Raw genomic sequence first — 16,844 nt, 5'->3', positions numbered from 1 at the left:
CATTATCAATTTACACAGTTTTATTGTCCAAGAAAATTTTTAGAAGAAAGAAACTGTAATTGCAACTTCGGAACACGCGTGTTTTTCCCCACAAAAAGAAAGCAAACTCATTTTTCTCTAACAAAATTCTTATCAATTCTAAGGATTACACAAGGGAAGGGGAAGGAAGAGGGTTTGATGTTTTAAAATAAATGCGTACTGGATTTTTGTACGATCTTTCTCGTATCTAAAAAAAAAAAAAAAAAAAAAAAAAAAGAAATCAAACTCAATTCTAAAATTGTTAAACAATTATGTGAATGTTTAGAAATCAAAGATGTACGTAAGCCATCGAAAGTTAAACCTTAGTCAAATGAAAACTTAAAACAGAGAGTCCTGAAACCGAATCTTCATATCATGTATTTTATTGAACTACGGAGTTTCCATTTACTACACAGAATTTGAATAAAGCCAGTCTTTAATAAAACTCACAGTAGTAATAGCGAATTTAAAGCAGGTGTTCACAGAGGTCGCCTGAATATTTTTGCATGGCATTAAGTCATTTCGCAGTAGCTATAATTTATTCGAAAGAAACAAAGTAACCTCTGTTACCACACGCTCTAATCAATCAATTTTTAAGAAAGCAAAAAAGTAACAAAAAAAAAAAAAAAATACTATGCAAAAACCGTTTTTTTTTCATATACGCAGCACAATTGACAAGTTGCATTCGCGAAACGTAAGCAAAAAAAAAAAGAAAAGATGAAAAGGCTTTCGAACTTTTCGTTCGAACTTGTTAAGTGGAAAATTACGAGAAAAAAAAATCACAATGAAGACCACAGGGAAATAATTGCAGCCACACTCACGCGTTTTTGAGATAATTATTAAAATTGAGCTCTACGATTATTCGCTAATTTGCTTCAATATTTTCTCATTGACGAGACCGTTTTTTTACTCTAAACTTGATACAGAACAAACTTTATCGGACTATCTATATAGGAAGGGCGATAATTTAAAAATTTCAAAAATGTGACTGCCGTTTTTCCGCCTTTGGTCTTTAAACTATGCTTGGATCACGTCATTTTTAAAATGCCAATTATGCTTGATTACGTCATATTTGAGATGTAACTTTAAAGTTGAGAATATTTAGCCATATCGTAATTTTTCTATTTACTGCAAACATTGGCAATTCCAGATTAAGCACTTAAGTTCAGAACCTAGAGCATTAGTCTTTAAATGCAGTGTGCCGTTAAATAGATCGACTTTTAGATGATACCTTTAGATTAGTGACTTTTAATGGCAACTCGCACTTGGCATACCTTCTAACGTATATCTGGCTAAAAAATCAGCAACTAAATTTCCATCAAGTGTTCTTTTCGCCTGCAGATAAATATCGCTGATATGTTTAATATTTTCGCTATCTTTTTGTCGTTCAAATTTTATATAATCCAACCAAACGTCTAAAATAAAAACAAACTATAGAGTAAATATCAAAACCCAAAAATGATCTCAAACTACTGAGATATGCCAGTAAATATTCACCGATAGAATCTTTTCCATAATCAAAAGTCATCTTCTGATAAAGCGAACGAATGAACTTTATATCTGGAACATCCTATGTAAAAATTTAAGAATTCGCTTAAAAAACGGTTTAAACATTTACAAAAAACAAAGGTTCTAAGAAAAGCATTTTCAAAATAACAAAGATTCTAAGAAAAGCATTTACAAAAAAACAAGATTCTAAGAAAACCATTTACAAAAAACAAAGATTCTAAGAAAAGGATTTACAAAAAACAAAGTTTCTAACAAAAGCATTTAACCTAAAACAAGAAAAAAGAACTACCTTGCTACTTTCAAGCTGAATGCAAGTGTTAAGGAAATCAATGGAAACGTTATCATTCATCATCCTACATTTATGAAAATACTACAATTGATTTTTTTAAACTTAGAGGAGAGGGATAAACTGATCCCTCAAATCTAATAAACTAATAAATAAACTAATAAATAAACTAATAAATAAACTAATAAATAAACTAATAAATAAACTAATAAATAAACTAATAAATAAACTAATAAATAAACTAATAAATAAACTAATAAATAAACTAATAAATAAACTAATAAATAAACTAATAAATAAACTAATAAATAAACTAATAAATAAACTAATAAATAAACTAATAAATAAACTAATAAATAAACTAATAAATAAACTAATAAATAAACTAATAAATAAACTAATAAATAAACTAATAAATAAACTAATAAATAAACTAATAAATAAACTAATAAATAAACTAAAAAATAAACTAGTAAATAAACTAATAAATAAACTGATAAATAAACTAATAAATAAGCTAATAAATAAATAACATAAATGGATTAACTAATCCCTCAAATGGGCGCAACACTATCGATTTTTACAACATTACATTTTGTCGTAAAAAACAAAATAAATCAATATTCTCTAACAGGAACTAAATGGTGGCAACCTTTGACAAAACGTTTTAACAGCTTTTGAGCCTTCAAATTGATCAATCCATTTTATGTATTGTGGCAAAAAGAAATTTTTATTTTCCTTTGACGACTTCAAACAATCCTACATCAAAAAAGTGAAAAGTTAACAAAAAAAGACAATTCACACATGTATAGTCGCAAACAAAGAGTAAAATGCAAAACATAAAATTGTCTCACTTCGTATATTGTTTTAGTTTCGGTAGAATTGGTAGCTAGAGATAAATCTATATACATTTGCCATATAGGAATACAACCCTTAAAATAAATTTTAAAAAATCATACAAAATGATGAAAAGTTTAAAAAAAGAGTAAAAAACGTGTAGAATTTAAGAAATAATAATTGTAAAATCGACGCTCGCTTACGCTTGTGACTAGACTGAGAGCACGTTTAAATTCTCCTCGTAAAATTTCCCACTCGTCTATATAATAAAATATAATAAAATGTAATAAAGAAAAATGTAATAAAATAAAACAAAATAAAGTATAATAAAATAAAATGTAATAAAATAAAATAAAGTGTAATAAAATACAATAAAATAAAATATAGATCTATCTTCAAAAAATAGTATAATTTCAATCATAGCAAAATATTAAGAGCAAAAAAATGTTCTTTACAGTATAAAACAAATAAAACTCATATTACCTCCCAATGAACATTTAACAAGCAGATACTTGACCCAGAGTCCTGAGCATTTTTTATGTAGCGCAATGGCCCTGGTAAGTATACTTAACGCCTGTTGTGTTTCACCAATATCAACAAGCAGTTCTATCCATAGCAAGTATAAATCTTCGGAAGCATGGTTTTGCTCCTCAGCTTTTTCAAATACTTTTTGAAGCAACTCAAAACGCTAAAATTGATGATAGAATCATTAAAAAGTCAACTCAACATTTATTTACAAAAATGCTTTATGCAAGTGGCTTAATCAAAAAAAGGGCGAAATCATTTTTTCCGAAAAAGGATTTTAATTATAGAAGTTATCCAACACAACAAATCAGATTGTGTTTAGGATGGTCCATAAAATTTTTTCATTTGAATCCATAGTTATTTACTTCATGCTTTTTGGCATAGTGAATAAACATGAAAAATATATTCACATTTAAATAATTTAGAGATTGCTTAAGGATCTGAAATTTTGATTGATTTTCAATAAAATTAGAAAAATATTTGAGATTAAAGCAACAAAATGTTTTAGTCACTGAAATATGAGTAAGGCAAAGAGAATAACAGTTAAAACCTTTTATTCGTTGCCTTTTAAATGCTAAGCAGTTTACTACTGACTGAAAAAATTTTTAAAAAAAGATTTTTTTTTTAAATTGTAGACTAGTAATTATAATCCAAAAGCTTTTGTGAATCTTTTCATGTTACTTTCACATAAAAAGTTAACACCTTTACAAAATGCCATGTACTTTGTTCACAAGTTTGTCACTATTCTTTAAGTTGATTCTTCAACTGATTTTATCTTTGAGATAACTTCCTTTTTTATAATGGGAATTTCTTAGAAAAAAAGGGCTGGAGTTACAAGTTCAAATCCTGTGCACCACTGATGGTCCTGAAATTTTTTCATCTTTACCTCAGAAACGGGGTTATTCAAACTTGGATATTGCTTGATTTTTTGACATCAATAAGTCACAAGTAGGTGCATCAATTGCCTTTGGACAAAAAAATCTAAGTTTTTGCATACACATGGGATTCAAAAAAGCAGATTTCAGCCTTTTCAGATCTTTGTTTTCTGTGGAAGTTTATATAAGTTCATCTTGGAAAAGATAAGTTTTGAAGTAATAGATAACTTTGGACATCCATCATTTCTGATCAGGAAAATTGTTCAGAATTAACAGATATTTTAATGTCATCAAAATCCTTACGTCTTTGACAAAAGGTAACTGCCATTGCGAATTATCCAGTGGTTGCCAGTTCCCCTGGTTGATGTTTGGTCAATATTGATAAAACCTTTGAAAAAAAGTAATGTTGGAACCAGAAAATGCTCTAAATAAAGCCATAAATACTCATACAACAACCAGTTTAACAAGCTAAGTATAACAACGATTTGTCATGTTTCTCAATAAAGAAATGGATCATTTTAGGCACTAGATGTTGTCGTATTGAAACTCATATACCAAACACTGAGAAGTGGAAATGCTGCTTTTGCTTGAGCTTCATCTGCTCCTGATGATATCTTAGCTACTCCAAGAACATTTTTTACTATACAACCAGAAATTACCACAGGAAGCCTACCAACATACACTTTTGTTGTAGTTATTATTGCAAACTTTTTATTGGATAAATTTACACGATCAAAAGCTAACAAAACATGTAGCAAATTCAAAGCTGATAAAACATACAGCAAACCAAAGATTCTTTGAAAAATACAGTATTTTTTTGGAGTACTTGTCGACTATGAACTGGGATCATCTGAAGCATATGCAGTGAAACTAATTGCTATCTCAAATAACCACAGATTCTACATCTCACATACCAATGATTGCTATCATTAATGTCTCATTCCATGTTGTCACCAGGATATGAACAAAATATTTTTCACTAGGCGCATATTTTCTGTGAACATTGAATTCATCCTTTCGTTCTCGGATTTCTTTTGTTTTTCAATTCTTTTCTTCAACATTGACATATCTTTGTCTTCTCCTGTCATCTTTATTCTATGAATTCCTCATTGAACTTTTAAAAATGTTTTCTTCAAATTTTATTCAAGTTTTTGGATCTTTATGAGCAATGTATAACAAAAAATTATAAAAAATTTATACGAAAAAAAAATCTGTAAACTCCTTTTTTTTCTTGATTTCTGTTCAGTTTGTCGTTTTTTTTTCTTCAACAAATTATTATCCAAAAATACAGACTTCAAAATCAGATACTAGAATATCACTGATGCAGTTTGCTGCTGTTTTTCATTTAGATTTTAAGAAAATTGAAATTTAATGAAAGCTTTACTAACTTTTCTTTGTTTGCTATTTACCAAATTTAAGAGTAAAAATGCACTGGTGTCAAGATATGTATTATTTGCTTGACTCTAAAATTTTTTTTTATATCAAATATCATTTGGAACAATATAAACAGCTAAACATTCAATTCTAAAAAAACTTTTCTTGTCTACAAATATGAACCAACCTAATAATTCATGCTATATCTGAGTCTATTAAGCATTAGAAGACAAGAGCAACTGATAAAAAAAGATATAAAATATAAAAACGTAATAAAAGAATTAAAATAATGTTAAAAGACGTCATAAGTTTTATGTGCAAGAGTAAGTAAATATAGTTAGAATAAGGTACATTCATGTGGAAGTCAGCGCAAAAACTGTTCATGTGCATAGAATTAAAAAAAAAAAATTTCTCATTAAATCACCCCTTTTTTAATATGGACACTTACATATAAATTGTAATAACCTCAACTACTAAGTAATTAAAAGAAATCAATGCTAACATGAAAATCAATAAAATTCAAACAAAAAATTTAAAAAAAAAATATTGAAAATTATTATATTTCTCATTAATAGAAATTTACTGTAAAGTAATTGAATCTTTTATAAGACTGAAAGAACAGGGTCTGTTAGTAAAAACATGAAATATCTATTTAAGAATGATTGAGATCAATAGAATTTTATCATTTTTTGTTTGATAGAGAATCATATGGAGAAAACCTACCCTTTTTGCCTCAATTTGATTTTTACTTTCATTTAACAGCTGAGTAAATGTATGAATATACTTTTCCCACATCAATGCTAAAATATATATTTATTACAGCTCACATATTTCTTCACTGCAGAGCAAATTTTCAAGTTCAGGTTGACAAAAGGTTTTTGGTAAAAATTTATTTTCCTTTTTCAAATTTGATTCATCTTACTAGTATTTGCTTTTTGAAGTGCCTCCTCATACTTTTGTTGAACTTCATTTTCGACTTCAATCCATTTATCATCTTAAAACAAAAAAGAAGCAACATTTATCATCTTAAAACAAAAAAGAAGCAACAACTAGCAAAACTCAACATCAAGACATGACTATAAAATAGGTACACACTATTCTTTTTTTTTTTAAACAAATGAGACTGATTATTATAAATCAGACTCCATGCCTAAAGACCTCAAAACTTTGACTTTATAAATGTAGTTCTGCATTATTTATCAGAAAAAAAAATTATTAGCGTTTAATCTTCACTTTAAAAAACTTTTCTCTTGATTGTGTCAAGGCTAAAGAATTAATTCTTTAATTTTATTAAGTCTTCAAAATGCAAAACTTTTTTATTTTAATGGAGTTGAAAAAGAAAGAAAAACATTTAAAAACTAAAACAAATATTTTCTAAGAATCTGAGTAAATGGATAGGTAAACCTTTTTTTAGTAAAATCTATTTATCTACTTAGATTTGCTGTTTTCAGAATGCTCACCAGATGTTTAAGCTGCATTTAATATATGAACATAACAAGATGCTGACTTTAGAAACTATAGTTTTAAAAACTATAATTTCATGATGCTGACTTTAATTTTAGACTGATTGTACAAAGTGAACAGAATCTCAATAGCGTGTCAAGAAAAATTCCTCTCCTTATTTATGTCCAAATTACTTTACAATAGTTGGTTGAGGGTCGCCATAAAATTATAATAAAATTACTGCTGTGGGTAATCTTATATTGCTGGCTTTTGCTCTTGGATCTTTCTTCAGATTGAATAAGGTGCATTTGGAATACTACAGGAGAAAATGGATACAGAAAAGATTGTTCAAAACTCTGTTTACTACAGATAACTCTTATTAGTAAAAGTTGGTGCTCCAGACAAAAAGATTGCTTAAGGGTCTTTAAAGCAAGTATCACTTCAAGTTGTTAAAGAGTTGCAGACTGTACTTGAACGGTCACTGAACACAATACTATTTTTTAGAAAAAATTTCCCAGAGTTAACAGTAACTCTTCATAAACTTTCAATAAATTTACATGAATTACCCAATAGATTTCTATATCTTTTTAAGAAATCTCTATGAACTATCAATAAATCTCTGCAATTAATCAATATATTTTTCTGATCTAAATATTAATTACATGTTGCAGTACAAAGAAAACTCAAATTAAATGCTCTTACTAATCTTTTCAATCAAACCAAACATACCTTTTACAATTTCTACATTTTTCTTTTTTTTAAGCATAACTAATGACTGCTTAGCGGCATAATCTAACATGATCTCATTGATCGGGAATGTTATTTGTGCACTATAACAGTAGAAGTAAATTAAAAAGTTGATATACAGTATGTCTATAACTTGAGTACAGAGACGATGTAAAAATTTTAAGACAAAAAATTGCACCTTTCAAGAATAAGTTTTTGTAAACATTCTGTATCATCAAATTCTTGACTTATGTTTAAAAAAGACAAGTGAAAGCTGACATCACCTGAACATAAATTATGAAGAACAAAGTTTAAAATGTTAATACTACTAATTATGCATACCATAGCATTATTCCAAAAAAGACTGGAACTAGCCTTATGCTAATATTTAAATGATCAGAAAACTAAAGAACTAAAGATATTGAAAAAATTCAATCAGCAGAAAGTTGATCAGGAACAATAGAACATTGAACAAGAGGTAAAACATCATCTTATAAAACAAAACATTAAATTTTTTTTACCTGGTATCTGTTTCACAGCATTTCGATAAACTATCTCAGCAGTTTTGTTTGCAAGAAAGTCTTCTATCATTTTAGGTTCTTCATCATTTTTCTCCTATTGAAAAATTCCTTGAAAATCAGAACAATAAAACTTTTTAAATAAATTATTTTATTTAGTTTTACGGTAATTCTCACCAATACTTTGAGGGATGGAGGGATACAGTGAGGGCTGTTTTGTAATTTTGCAAAGTATTTTATTATTCAACTCTTGTTGTTTGTCATTTGATTAATTTTTAAAAGAATTTACAAAAAAGAAAACAATTTAGAAGATTTATAAAGAAAAATAATGAGACTAAATAATGAAAGCAGCAATAATAACTAATTAAAAAAAAAAAAAACAACCTTTATTTCAATTCCATCAATTCCCAAGAGTTTTCTGCGTTTTTTAATCTAGAGAAACACAAATCTCAGAAATACAAATCTGAAATTAAAAATAATAACACACACAATAAAAAAACTTTTTGAAACATTTTGAAAAATGCAAAAATTAAATAACAACTTGCCAAATTTTATAAAATACCTTTTCAACATGAAGTAATTCCATACGAAAGTACTAAATATATATGAAATACAATATAACATGAAATGCAATATCATAGCTAGGCTAGTGCTAAAAAAAATAAAACAAAAAAGCTTCTTTCAAAAGAGTAATTAAAAAAGAAATAATAATACCTCTAGCCAAAGTTTTTCAGAATTTTTATTCATTCTTAAGCTTCGTTGTAAGAGTAATCTGTTAAAAAAAAAGTTAAAACTTTTATGAATATTATTTTTTTTAAATCTAAATAAAAGACAAGTAACTCATGTAAAACAAAATAAATGAAACTAAATTTCTTTCCAATTTCTGTCCAATTTCAAAAATGATAAAAAGATTAATTTTTGACATCTTTGAGTCAAATTTATGACTCCTTGCTTGTTAGACCCTAAAGCTTCTATCATTATATGTCATAGGTTTTTTAAACTATATCTGTCATAAATTAAAGCTGCACTGGCTAGCTTTAAACCACCTGTTAAAGTAACAGCTTACAGCGGTTGGGAATTGTACCCAGCTGTTGTACATTTCTTCAGGGTCTAAAATTGATAGTTAGCCTTGCATTATCATAGTAAAAAATAAAATAATTTTAATTGACCAATTCTGGTTGCTTCTGCTTAATTAAATCTTTTAACTCACCGAGTTAGAGAAAATATATTTCCAATTTAATCATTTTAATTTTTGAGTGAAACTTATATTTCACAAATCCTTTGAAACCTCATTAGATTGAATGCCTAATGTTTTTTGAATATCTATTTTTAAAAAAAAATTTTTTTTTGTGAATAGCAAAAACTTCAATTTTTAAACCCAATACATTGGGGTATATAGGTTATATGGGGTATATAGGTTATATGGGGTATACAGATTGGGGTAATAGTCTTTCATTTACATGAAGAAAAAAAAAAACACATTGAGTTATTGGTCAACCCAATACTTAAATTATATATTTTTTTTTTATATGATACGTTATATCTTTGGATAATAATTTGATTGAAAAATTTACCTTGCATTCTCAACATTGTTTGCATTCTCAAACTCATAATTTGCAGCTAACAGCCAAACATCTATGTAAAAAAAGCATTTACAAACAAAGTGTTATCATCATATAATTGTAATAACAAATATTTAGTTTATATTACATAGTTTATTTATTAGATTTTAATTTTGGATAAGACTTTTTCATTAAATATAATTTTTTTAAAAAAAACTAGTAAATTTTTAAGATGCACTACTTTATCTAATGTGTACTATCTAATGTGGATTTGATTACAGAAACTATACCAGGGTTTAGTCCATGTTGTTGCAAAAGTTTACCAAAAGCTAAACCAACAGCTCGAATGCTATTCTGTAAAACAAACAACTTTCATTAAATATATAGATTGGACAAGGGATATAAGTACTGCAATAAAAATAGTTCATACTGATGTTTCGCCAAAAAATTCTACACCATCCATCTCTCCCTCAACCTTCCAACTTCAAATAGTATACTTTAATCAGCAACAAAAATATTAGTAGTTAAAAAGTTTAGCAATAAAAATAACTTTCTATACAAAAATATGGTCTTTAGCTCATTCTTCATTATGCTTAAGCTTATGAAGTCCAAGTATTAAACAAAAAAGATTTCACAAAACACAAGACAAGTACATTATTTCAAGCAACTTAAACTTAATAGCATTTAAGTAACTTGCTTCATCAACTGTGCTTAAACCAAACATACGATGAAGCAACAAACAAAATAATGTAACAATAGAGAATAAATACTCTTTCCATCAAAAATTTATCAACCTATTAAAATCAAAAATCAATAACACTTATAAACTCACAGTAGACTTGCAAAAATCAATGTATTGAAGCCATAGGTCCAAGTCATTCTAAATATAATGACAACTAAAAGAGCAATGAATTAGTAGTTGTTTTTTTTTTCATCATAAAAATATTTTAGAAAAAATTGAGCTAAAAATACACAGGCAATCATACAAACCCCAAACTTCATTAAAATTTTCTAAAATAGAAAAAAAGGTAATAGAAAAATTCAAAAATTAAGATTTTATAAGTAAATTTTAAGCAAACTTAAGCAACTAAAAATTACTTTTTTGGTTGATTCAAGCAAAACCACAGCAAAACTAGAAATATTATTTTCATAGATATTTTTTAAAACTAACCCGAAACAATGAATGCAACCTTCGAGAAATCGATAAAGCTGCAGAAGTGTAAGGCTTCAACTTCAAACGCTTTAAAAGAAAAATCACAAAAATTACACAATGCTTTAATTGTATTCAAAATTGCAAGTTCAAAAAGATAACAGTTAACAGATAACAACAAAAAACTTTAAATTCAGATAATGATTTAACAACATTAGAAAACCTATTGTTGAAGTGTCAAAGAATACCTTAGATCGTTTTTGACGCAGTTTATCAAGCTTCATTTCATACTATGTAAATAAATATTTATTAATAACATCATTAAGTTTAAAAATTTATTTAAAATTAACTGAAAACTGCTGACACAACTTAAAGGTAAAAATTAAAACTAAAACTAAAAACTAAACACACTGAAAACTAAAAATAGAAATCACCTCTAAATAATTAAGTATATCTTTTTTTTCTACCACTCTTTTTTGAAGTTTGTATTCAAAATCTGTACGTCTTTTGATAATAGTTCTAGATGAGAAATTTTTTTCTTCAGCAAATTTTAAACTCATGTGTTCATTTATTTACTATAGTTAACATTTAGTTATTAAATTTGAACTCATAATTAAATGTTAGCCCTATTGAAACTTCAAAAAATCCTTTATATTTAGAGAAGGACCTGAAAGCAAGAAATACATACATACATACATACATACATACATACATACATACATACATACATACATACATACACACATACATACATACATACATACATACATACATACATACATACATACATACATACATACATACAAACAAACATACATACATACATACATACATACATACATACATACATACATACATACATACATACATACATACATACATACATACATACATACATACATACATACATACATACATACATACATACATACATACATACATACATACATACATACATACATACATACATACATACTAGGGTGTTCTGTAATTCAATAGAGAAATTTTTTTTTCGATTTTCTCTGCTCCCTAGCAATTTTCCCATTTCTATTGTTTATATAAACATATTTCTTAAATTTTTCTCTACCGTGCACTAGAGTTAATAGAATTTACGTATTTTTTTGGTTATTACCATATAAAAGCCTATATTTAATGTAATTTTTTATACCATACATTTTAAGTTGGTAAACACTAAACAAACATATATATCAACAGAATTAATAGTAAGTTGAATATATATATTATACTGTTAGTGAATTGTATAGTAATTAACAGGATTGTATGTGGCAAAATTGTGTTATAACATGAATTGACATCTTAACTCAATCCCCTCGTGCTAGACTCCATTGTTGACTGTTGTCAAGTGTGGGTGTTTAATTACATTGTTCAGGTTTTTGATGTATCCTTTTAAATTATAGTAGCCTTTTGTTAGCAAATACCTTTACGTTGTTGAATCCAAAAATGGGTTTAATGTTACATTTGTTTCCTTTGGATGGGTTTAGTTTTATCTTAATATAGCTCAAACAACTACCTAATATGAATACAATTTATATGTATAATAAAAATATTATAATATAAATGAATAAAACATATATATACATTAACTATATTGTTAGTATATGATTGGTGATTGCTTTAGCCATGGCTGACTCAACAATACCAAGAAGAAGACAACAGTCACAAAATATTTGGTTGATAGGAAATTCTATTGATGCTCTGAGCCAAACAATTATTCCTACTAATGGGGATATTTTGAAATTAATTTTTCACCTTAAGAACTGTAAATTTAAAACTGAGAAGTCAATAAAATCAAATTCAATTGTTGCTGATGCAGCATGTTCAAGAGTTCTAGAAGTCTGGCATAAGACCGGTATTGTTGATGCAGCATGTGAAGCAGTTCTAGAAGTCTGGCATAAGACCGGCATTGTTGATGCAGTATGTGAAGCAGTTCTAGAAGTCTGGCATAAGACCGGTATTGTTGATGCAGTATGTGAAGCAGTTCTGGAAGTCTGGCATAAGACCGGTATTGAAACCCAAAGGAAAGATAAAATCAAAGAAAAAATAACTAAATTGCACAATGAATACAGGAACGTTCAAAAAAGAAAAGGCCAAAAGTCAAATGAAACTAAACAAAATAATTTTGTAGCAATGCTTGAAAATTATTTTTTCATTGCCCACATTAACGCTGAAGAAACCATTTGGAAAGACAGACTACAGAACGGTAAACAAAAAAGTGAAGACATTAAGTTTTTAATCGCAATCAAAGATAACAAAAGAGTAAAACTGGGAACACCAGATAATCAATACGCAAAGAAACTAAAAATGAAAGATGAACGAACCAAAACAGAGCAAGAGAGGGCAACATTGATAAAGAAAGGCCTAAAGAATTCAAATATTAAACATTTAAGCTCGTCAGAAAATGAAGCAAATCAAGTTTGTGATTCATCCTCAAGTGAAGCAAGCATCAGTGAAATACTTGTGAAAAAAATGCAAAGTTATCAAAGAAAAACCTTGAAAAATAATCAAACAACAGATACTGAAAATAAGGTTCAGCTGCTATTGCCAAAAAATCCATTCTTGAATCCAAACATTTGCCAAACCGTTGATAGGCTGAACTTGTCCTTGGAACAAAGAACAGCATTTTTGGGAGCTATTGCAAAGGAAGGAGGTGCTTCCTGTAGTAGTGTTACACTATCAAAGACAAGTTCCTGTAATGCCAGTAAATATAATCGCTAAGACATTGCGAAAAACATCAAATCTGACTTTAACAAGCCGGACTTTCTAACAATTCATTGGGATGGAAAAATTATCAAAGGGGATGGGGAATGATTGGCAGTTTTAGTTGCTGATGCACCAAATTATGTAGAAGGAAAGTTGCTGGGCATTCCAAAAATCATAAATGGGACAGGATTAGTCCAAGCAGAGACAAGCTTTGATCTCATTGAAGACTGGGAGTTGAACAATTCTATCATCGGTATGGTATTTGATACCACAGCTTCCAACTCAGGATGGAAAAATGGAGCTTCTGTCATTCTAGAAAAAAAGTTGAATTCTAAGCTGTTTTATTTACCATGTTGCCACCATATCTTTGAGATTATTTTGTCGTCCATATGGAAACACCTGTTTGGCCCAACAACAGGCCCAACCAATATCTAACATTCTATATGCAGCTAAAATGTATGCATTCAGTGAGTACTTAGGTTATGATAAAAATATGATTCAGAAACTGCATCGCTTTTGCCTATTTACAAGCTTATTCTATGTAAAAGTTTGGTTGACATCTTCAAACGCCATAGGTGCTCCTATCAACAACCTATAGTTTTGGAAGAACATGCAAATGTTTGAAAAATTCTGAAAAAAATAAACGATAAAAATATGGAAACTGGAGTGCCAGTAATGCCACAGATGAATCAAAACGTGAAAGTGAGCTCTCTAATTGGAAAAAATTCCAGGCTTCTTTTTGATCTTTTGAAAGTCAATACTAAGTGGCTTTCACTATACCCCGATGAATGGTCAAAAAATTATGAATTTAACTACATATCTGGGATATTAAAGGACCTAAAGGTTGTCAACAATTTAGCGGAAAGGTCAGTTAAACTAGGTACTGACTTTAATCAAAGTCTAACATGGGATGAAAATCAAAAGCAGTGCCTTTTCCAAGTAGTGGAACAGCATAGAAGGAACATACCAAAGTTTGATAAAGCATCAATGGTGATGAAAAAGTAGAACTCTTTTTAATAAATATGTATGTAAATGCATGAATACAACTCTGTTGGAGTTATTGGAACATCAGTTACCAACATTTTCTTTTATAATGGAAATACATATTTTTACAATTACAGTTTTTATTTTATTGTAATTTTTCTTTTGTAAATTTTATGTCGCATTTCCAAGTCTAAATGTGTTTTAGTGAATTTGAATCTAATATAGAAACATTTTAAATTAACATCTGTAACATTGTTTCCAATTGATTAGTTATTTACAAATAATAAGAAAATTAAAGTTTTCTATAACTTTGTTTTGTTACTCATTTCATAAACTAGTAATTACTTGAATATCAAACATTTATTTTTTATTTTGCATAAAGGTCTAAATCAATTAATCATATCATTGTGTTCTAGTAGCAATTTTTATGTTTAGATTCATAGCTGTAATCAATTAAAAGTATTAATGTTCTACATTATTATCCCAAATTCATGAATAAGATTAAACTTTAATAATTCATGATAACTTTAAAAGGCTGGTGGCAATGTTAAATTAGCAGGTATTGACCTGAAATTTGAATAATGGTCATATCTTATCAAGTCAAATGGGAAAATTACTAGGGAGCTCGTATTTTTCAAAAAAAATTTTTCTGAACACTCTAATGCATACATACATACATACATACATACATACATACATACATACATACATACATACATACATACATACATACATACATACATACATACATACATACATACATACATACATTAGATCTTTTCAAATATTGCGTATAAAATGTTCAGGAAAAATTCATAAAAAAAATTACATTCTGAAAAATCAAAGTATCAAGTTTCAAATAAATGACTATGAACTGAATAACAAATATCAAGACAAAGATTTTTATATCTCAATCTTTCTTATTGAATTTTTTTTATATCTTTATAGTTATTCTATGAGTAAATAAAAAATAGTTCCCATGTTTCAAACACAAGAAAATTTAACTAAACATGAAGTTGAGCTTGTAATTAGATGTAGATAAAATTATGAAAACTGCATATAAGTAAATAACATAAATATGTAAACAATATATAAATAATATATGATTAAATATATAAGTGTATAAATAAATATAAATAAACATGTAAACAATGTATAAGTATAACAAGTATATAAAAATATATATAAATATACAAATAATATAAATAAATACCAACATCAAATTTTAATAACTTAAAATTAAATCAATTACTTAATCTCATCTCTGGAAAATACATCTTGGTTCTCCAATTCTTCCAGCTCAGGAAGCATTGACTCCAAATTCTCAAACACAACTTCTGCCATTTTCAAAGGCCCAAGGTAGTTAACTTATAATTTGAATTAAAACTTAAAAGAAAAAGATAAACTCTTGCAATTTAAAATTTAACATATTTCATTTATACATCTGAACTTTAAAAAATGATATCATTAATATTTGTTATAGTAAACATTTGTAAATAAAATATTTGGTTAAAAAAAACAAACTAACTAACAATAAATTTATGATGCTACATTTACTAAAACAATTTCTTGCAATAAAAACATTAAAAAAATAATCCTAAAATAGAATAGAAACCTTTTTTACTGTGAAAAAATATTTACATTTATTCATCATTCATAAATTTATACAAATAAAAAAAAAAAACATTAATTACAAGCGACAAATTTTACAACAAAAAATCTTTCATTTTAAAAAAATAAAGATTTTTTAAGAATTTTAGAGTCAAATATTTTAAAATTTATTTTAAGAAAATTTTTAAGAAAACTTAAGAATTTTATTTTTAAAAGGAAACACTTTAATCACATGGTTTCTAAAGGATAAAGCGTGTACACGAAATAAATGTGAAAGAACAAGCACGCCATTTTTTTTCAGTGGTTGTATTAAAATCTTTTTAATTGTTTTGTATTTTGTTTACAATGTGTTGTGGTTATAAAAAAATATTTTAGTTTTTGGATTTAACTTGAAACTAGTTTTAAAAATGACAAAAGAAGACATAAGAGAAAAAATTATGCACAAATATTTACAAAATCCTAATAATAGCTACAATTCGATAGCAAAATCGTTGCAAATACATCCATACAGAGTCAGTCATGTTATTCAACGTTTTTCTCAAACAAAATCAATCAAACGCAAATCTGGTGGTGGAAGAAAGGAAGATTTTAAAGATATAAAACTAGTTAGAAAACTGGTTAACAGTTTTAAGAATAACCCAAGCCTTTCACTAAGGGAACGCGCAAAAATATATGGATTTTCTCATAGTTTTGTTGCAAAAGTTA

At 27.3% G+C, this 16,844-nt stretch overlaps 1 protein-coding gene across 4 annotated transcripts; it reads right to left on the bottom strand.

The window, feature by feature from the left end:
* Positions 1-110: 110 nt before the first annotated feature.
* Positions 111-16,409, bottom strand: LOC145184285 (U3 small nucleolar RNA-associated protein 6 homolog). Of its 4 annotated transcripts, none has more exons than XM_090092006.1 (24): positions 15,781-16,409; positions 11,258-11,342; positions 11,072-11,113; positions 10,845-10,913; positions 10,664-10,684; positions 10,506-10,553; positions 9,964-10,027; positions 9,686-9,746; positions 8,826-8,883; positions 8,674-8,706; positions 8,496-8,543; positions 8,115-8,208; positions 7,793-7,877; positions 7,597-7,697; positions 6,347-6,418; positions 6,148-6,224; positions 3,134-3,338; positions 2,854-2,909; positions 2,668-2,745; positions 2,466-2,572; positions 1,817-1,880; positions 1,516-1,588; positions 1,250-1,433; positions 111-226 (listed from the first exon to the last, which is right to left on the bottom strand). In XM_090092006.1, the coding sequence occupies exons 1-23, from the start codon at positions 15,870-15,872 to the stop codon at positions 1,267-1,269; spliced, it is 1,800 nt and encodes a 599-aa protein (XP_089948132.1). In that variant the 5' UTR covers positions 15,873-16,409; the 3' UTR covers positions 111-226; positions 1,250-1,266. The 4 variants fall into 4 exon arrangements, with proteins under 4 accessions (XP_089948132.1, XP_089948131.1, XP_089948134.1 ...); XM_090092005.1 differs by having other exon boundaries at positions 1,293-1,433; XM_090092008.1 differs by lacking the exon at positions 10,664-10,684 and having other exon boundaries at positions 10,506-10,569; positions 10,841-10,913; positions 15,781-15,919.
* Positions 16,410-16,844: the final 435 nt, after the last annotated feature.

This window comes from Hydra viridissima, unplaced genomic scaffold, assembly GCF_058129835.1.
Source record: "Hydra viridissima isolate aposymbiotic clone 2 unplaced genomic scaffold, HvirCarnegie_v1 scaffold_7, whole genome shotgun sequence".
Lineage (NCBI taxonomy): Eukaryota > Metazoa > Cnidaria > Hydrozoa > Anthoathecata > Hydridae > Hydra > Hydra viridissima.
Note: the sequence above shows the minus strand (reverse complement) of the source record. Positions and strands in the feature narration are given on the sequence as shown.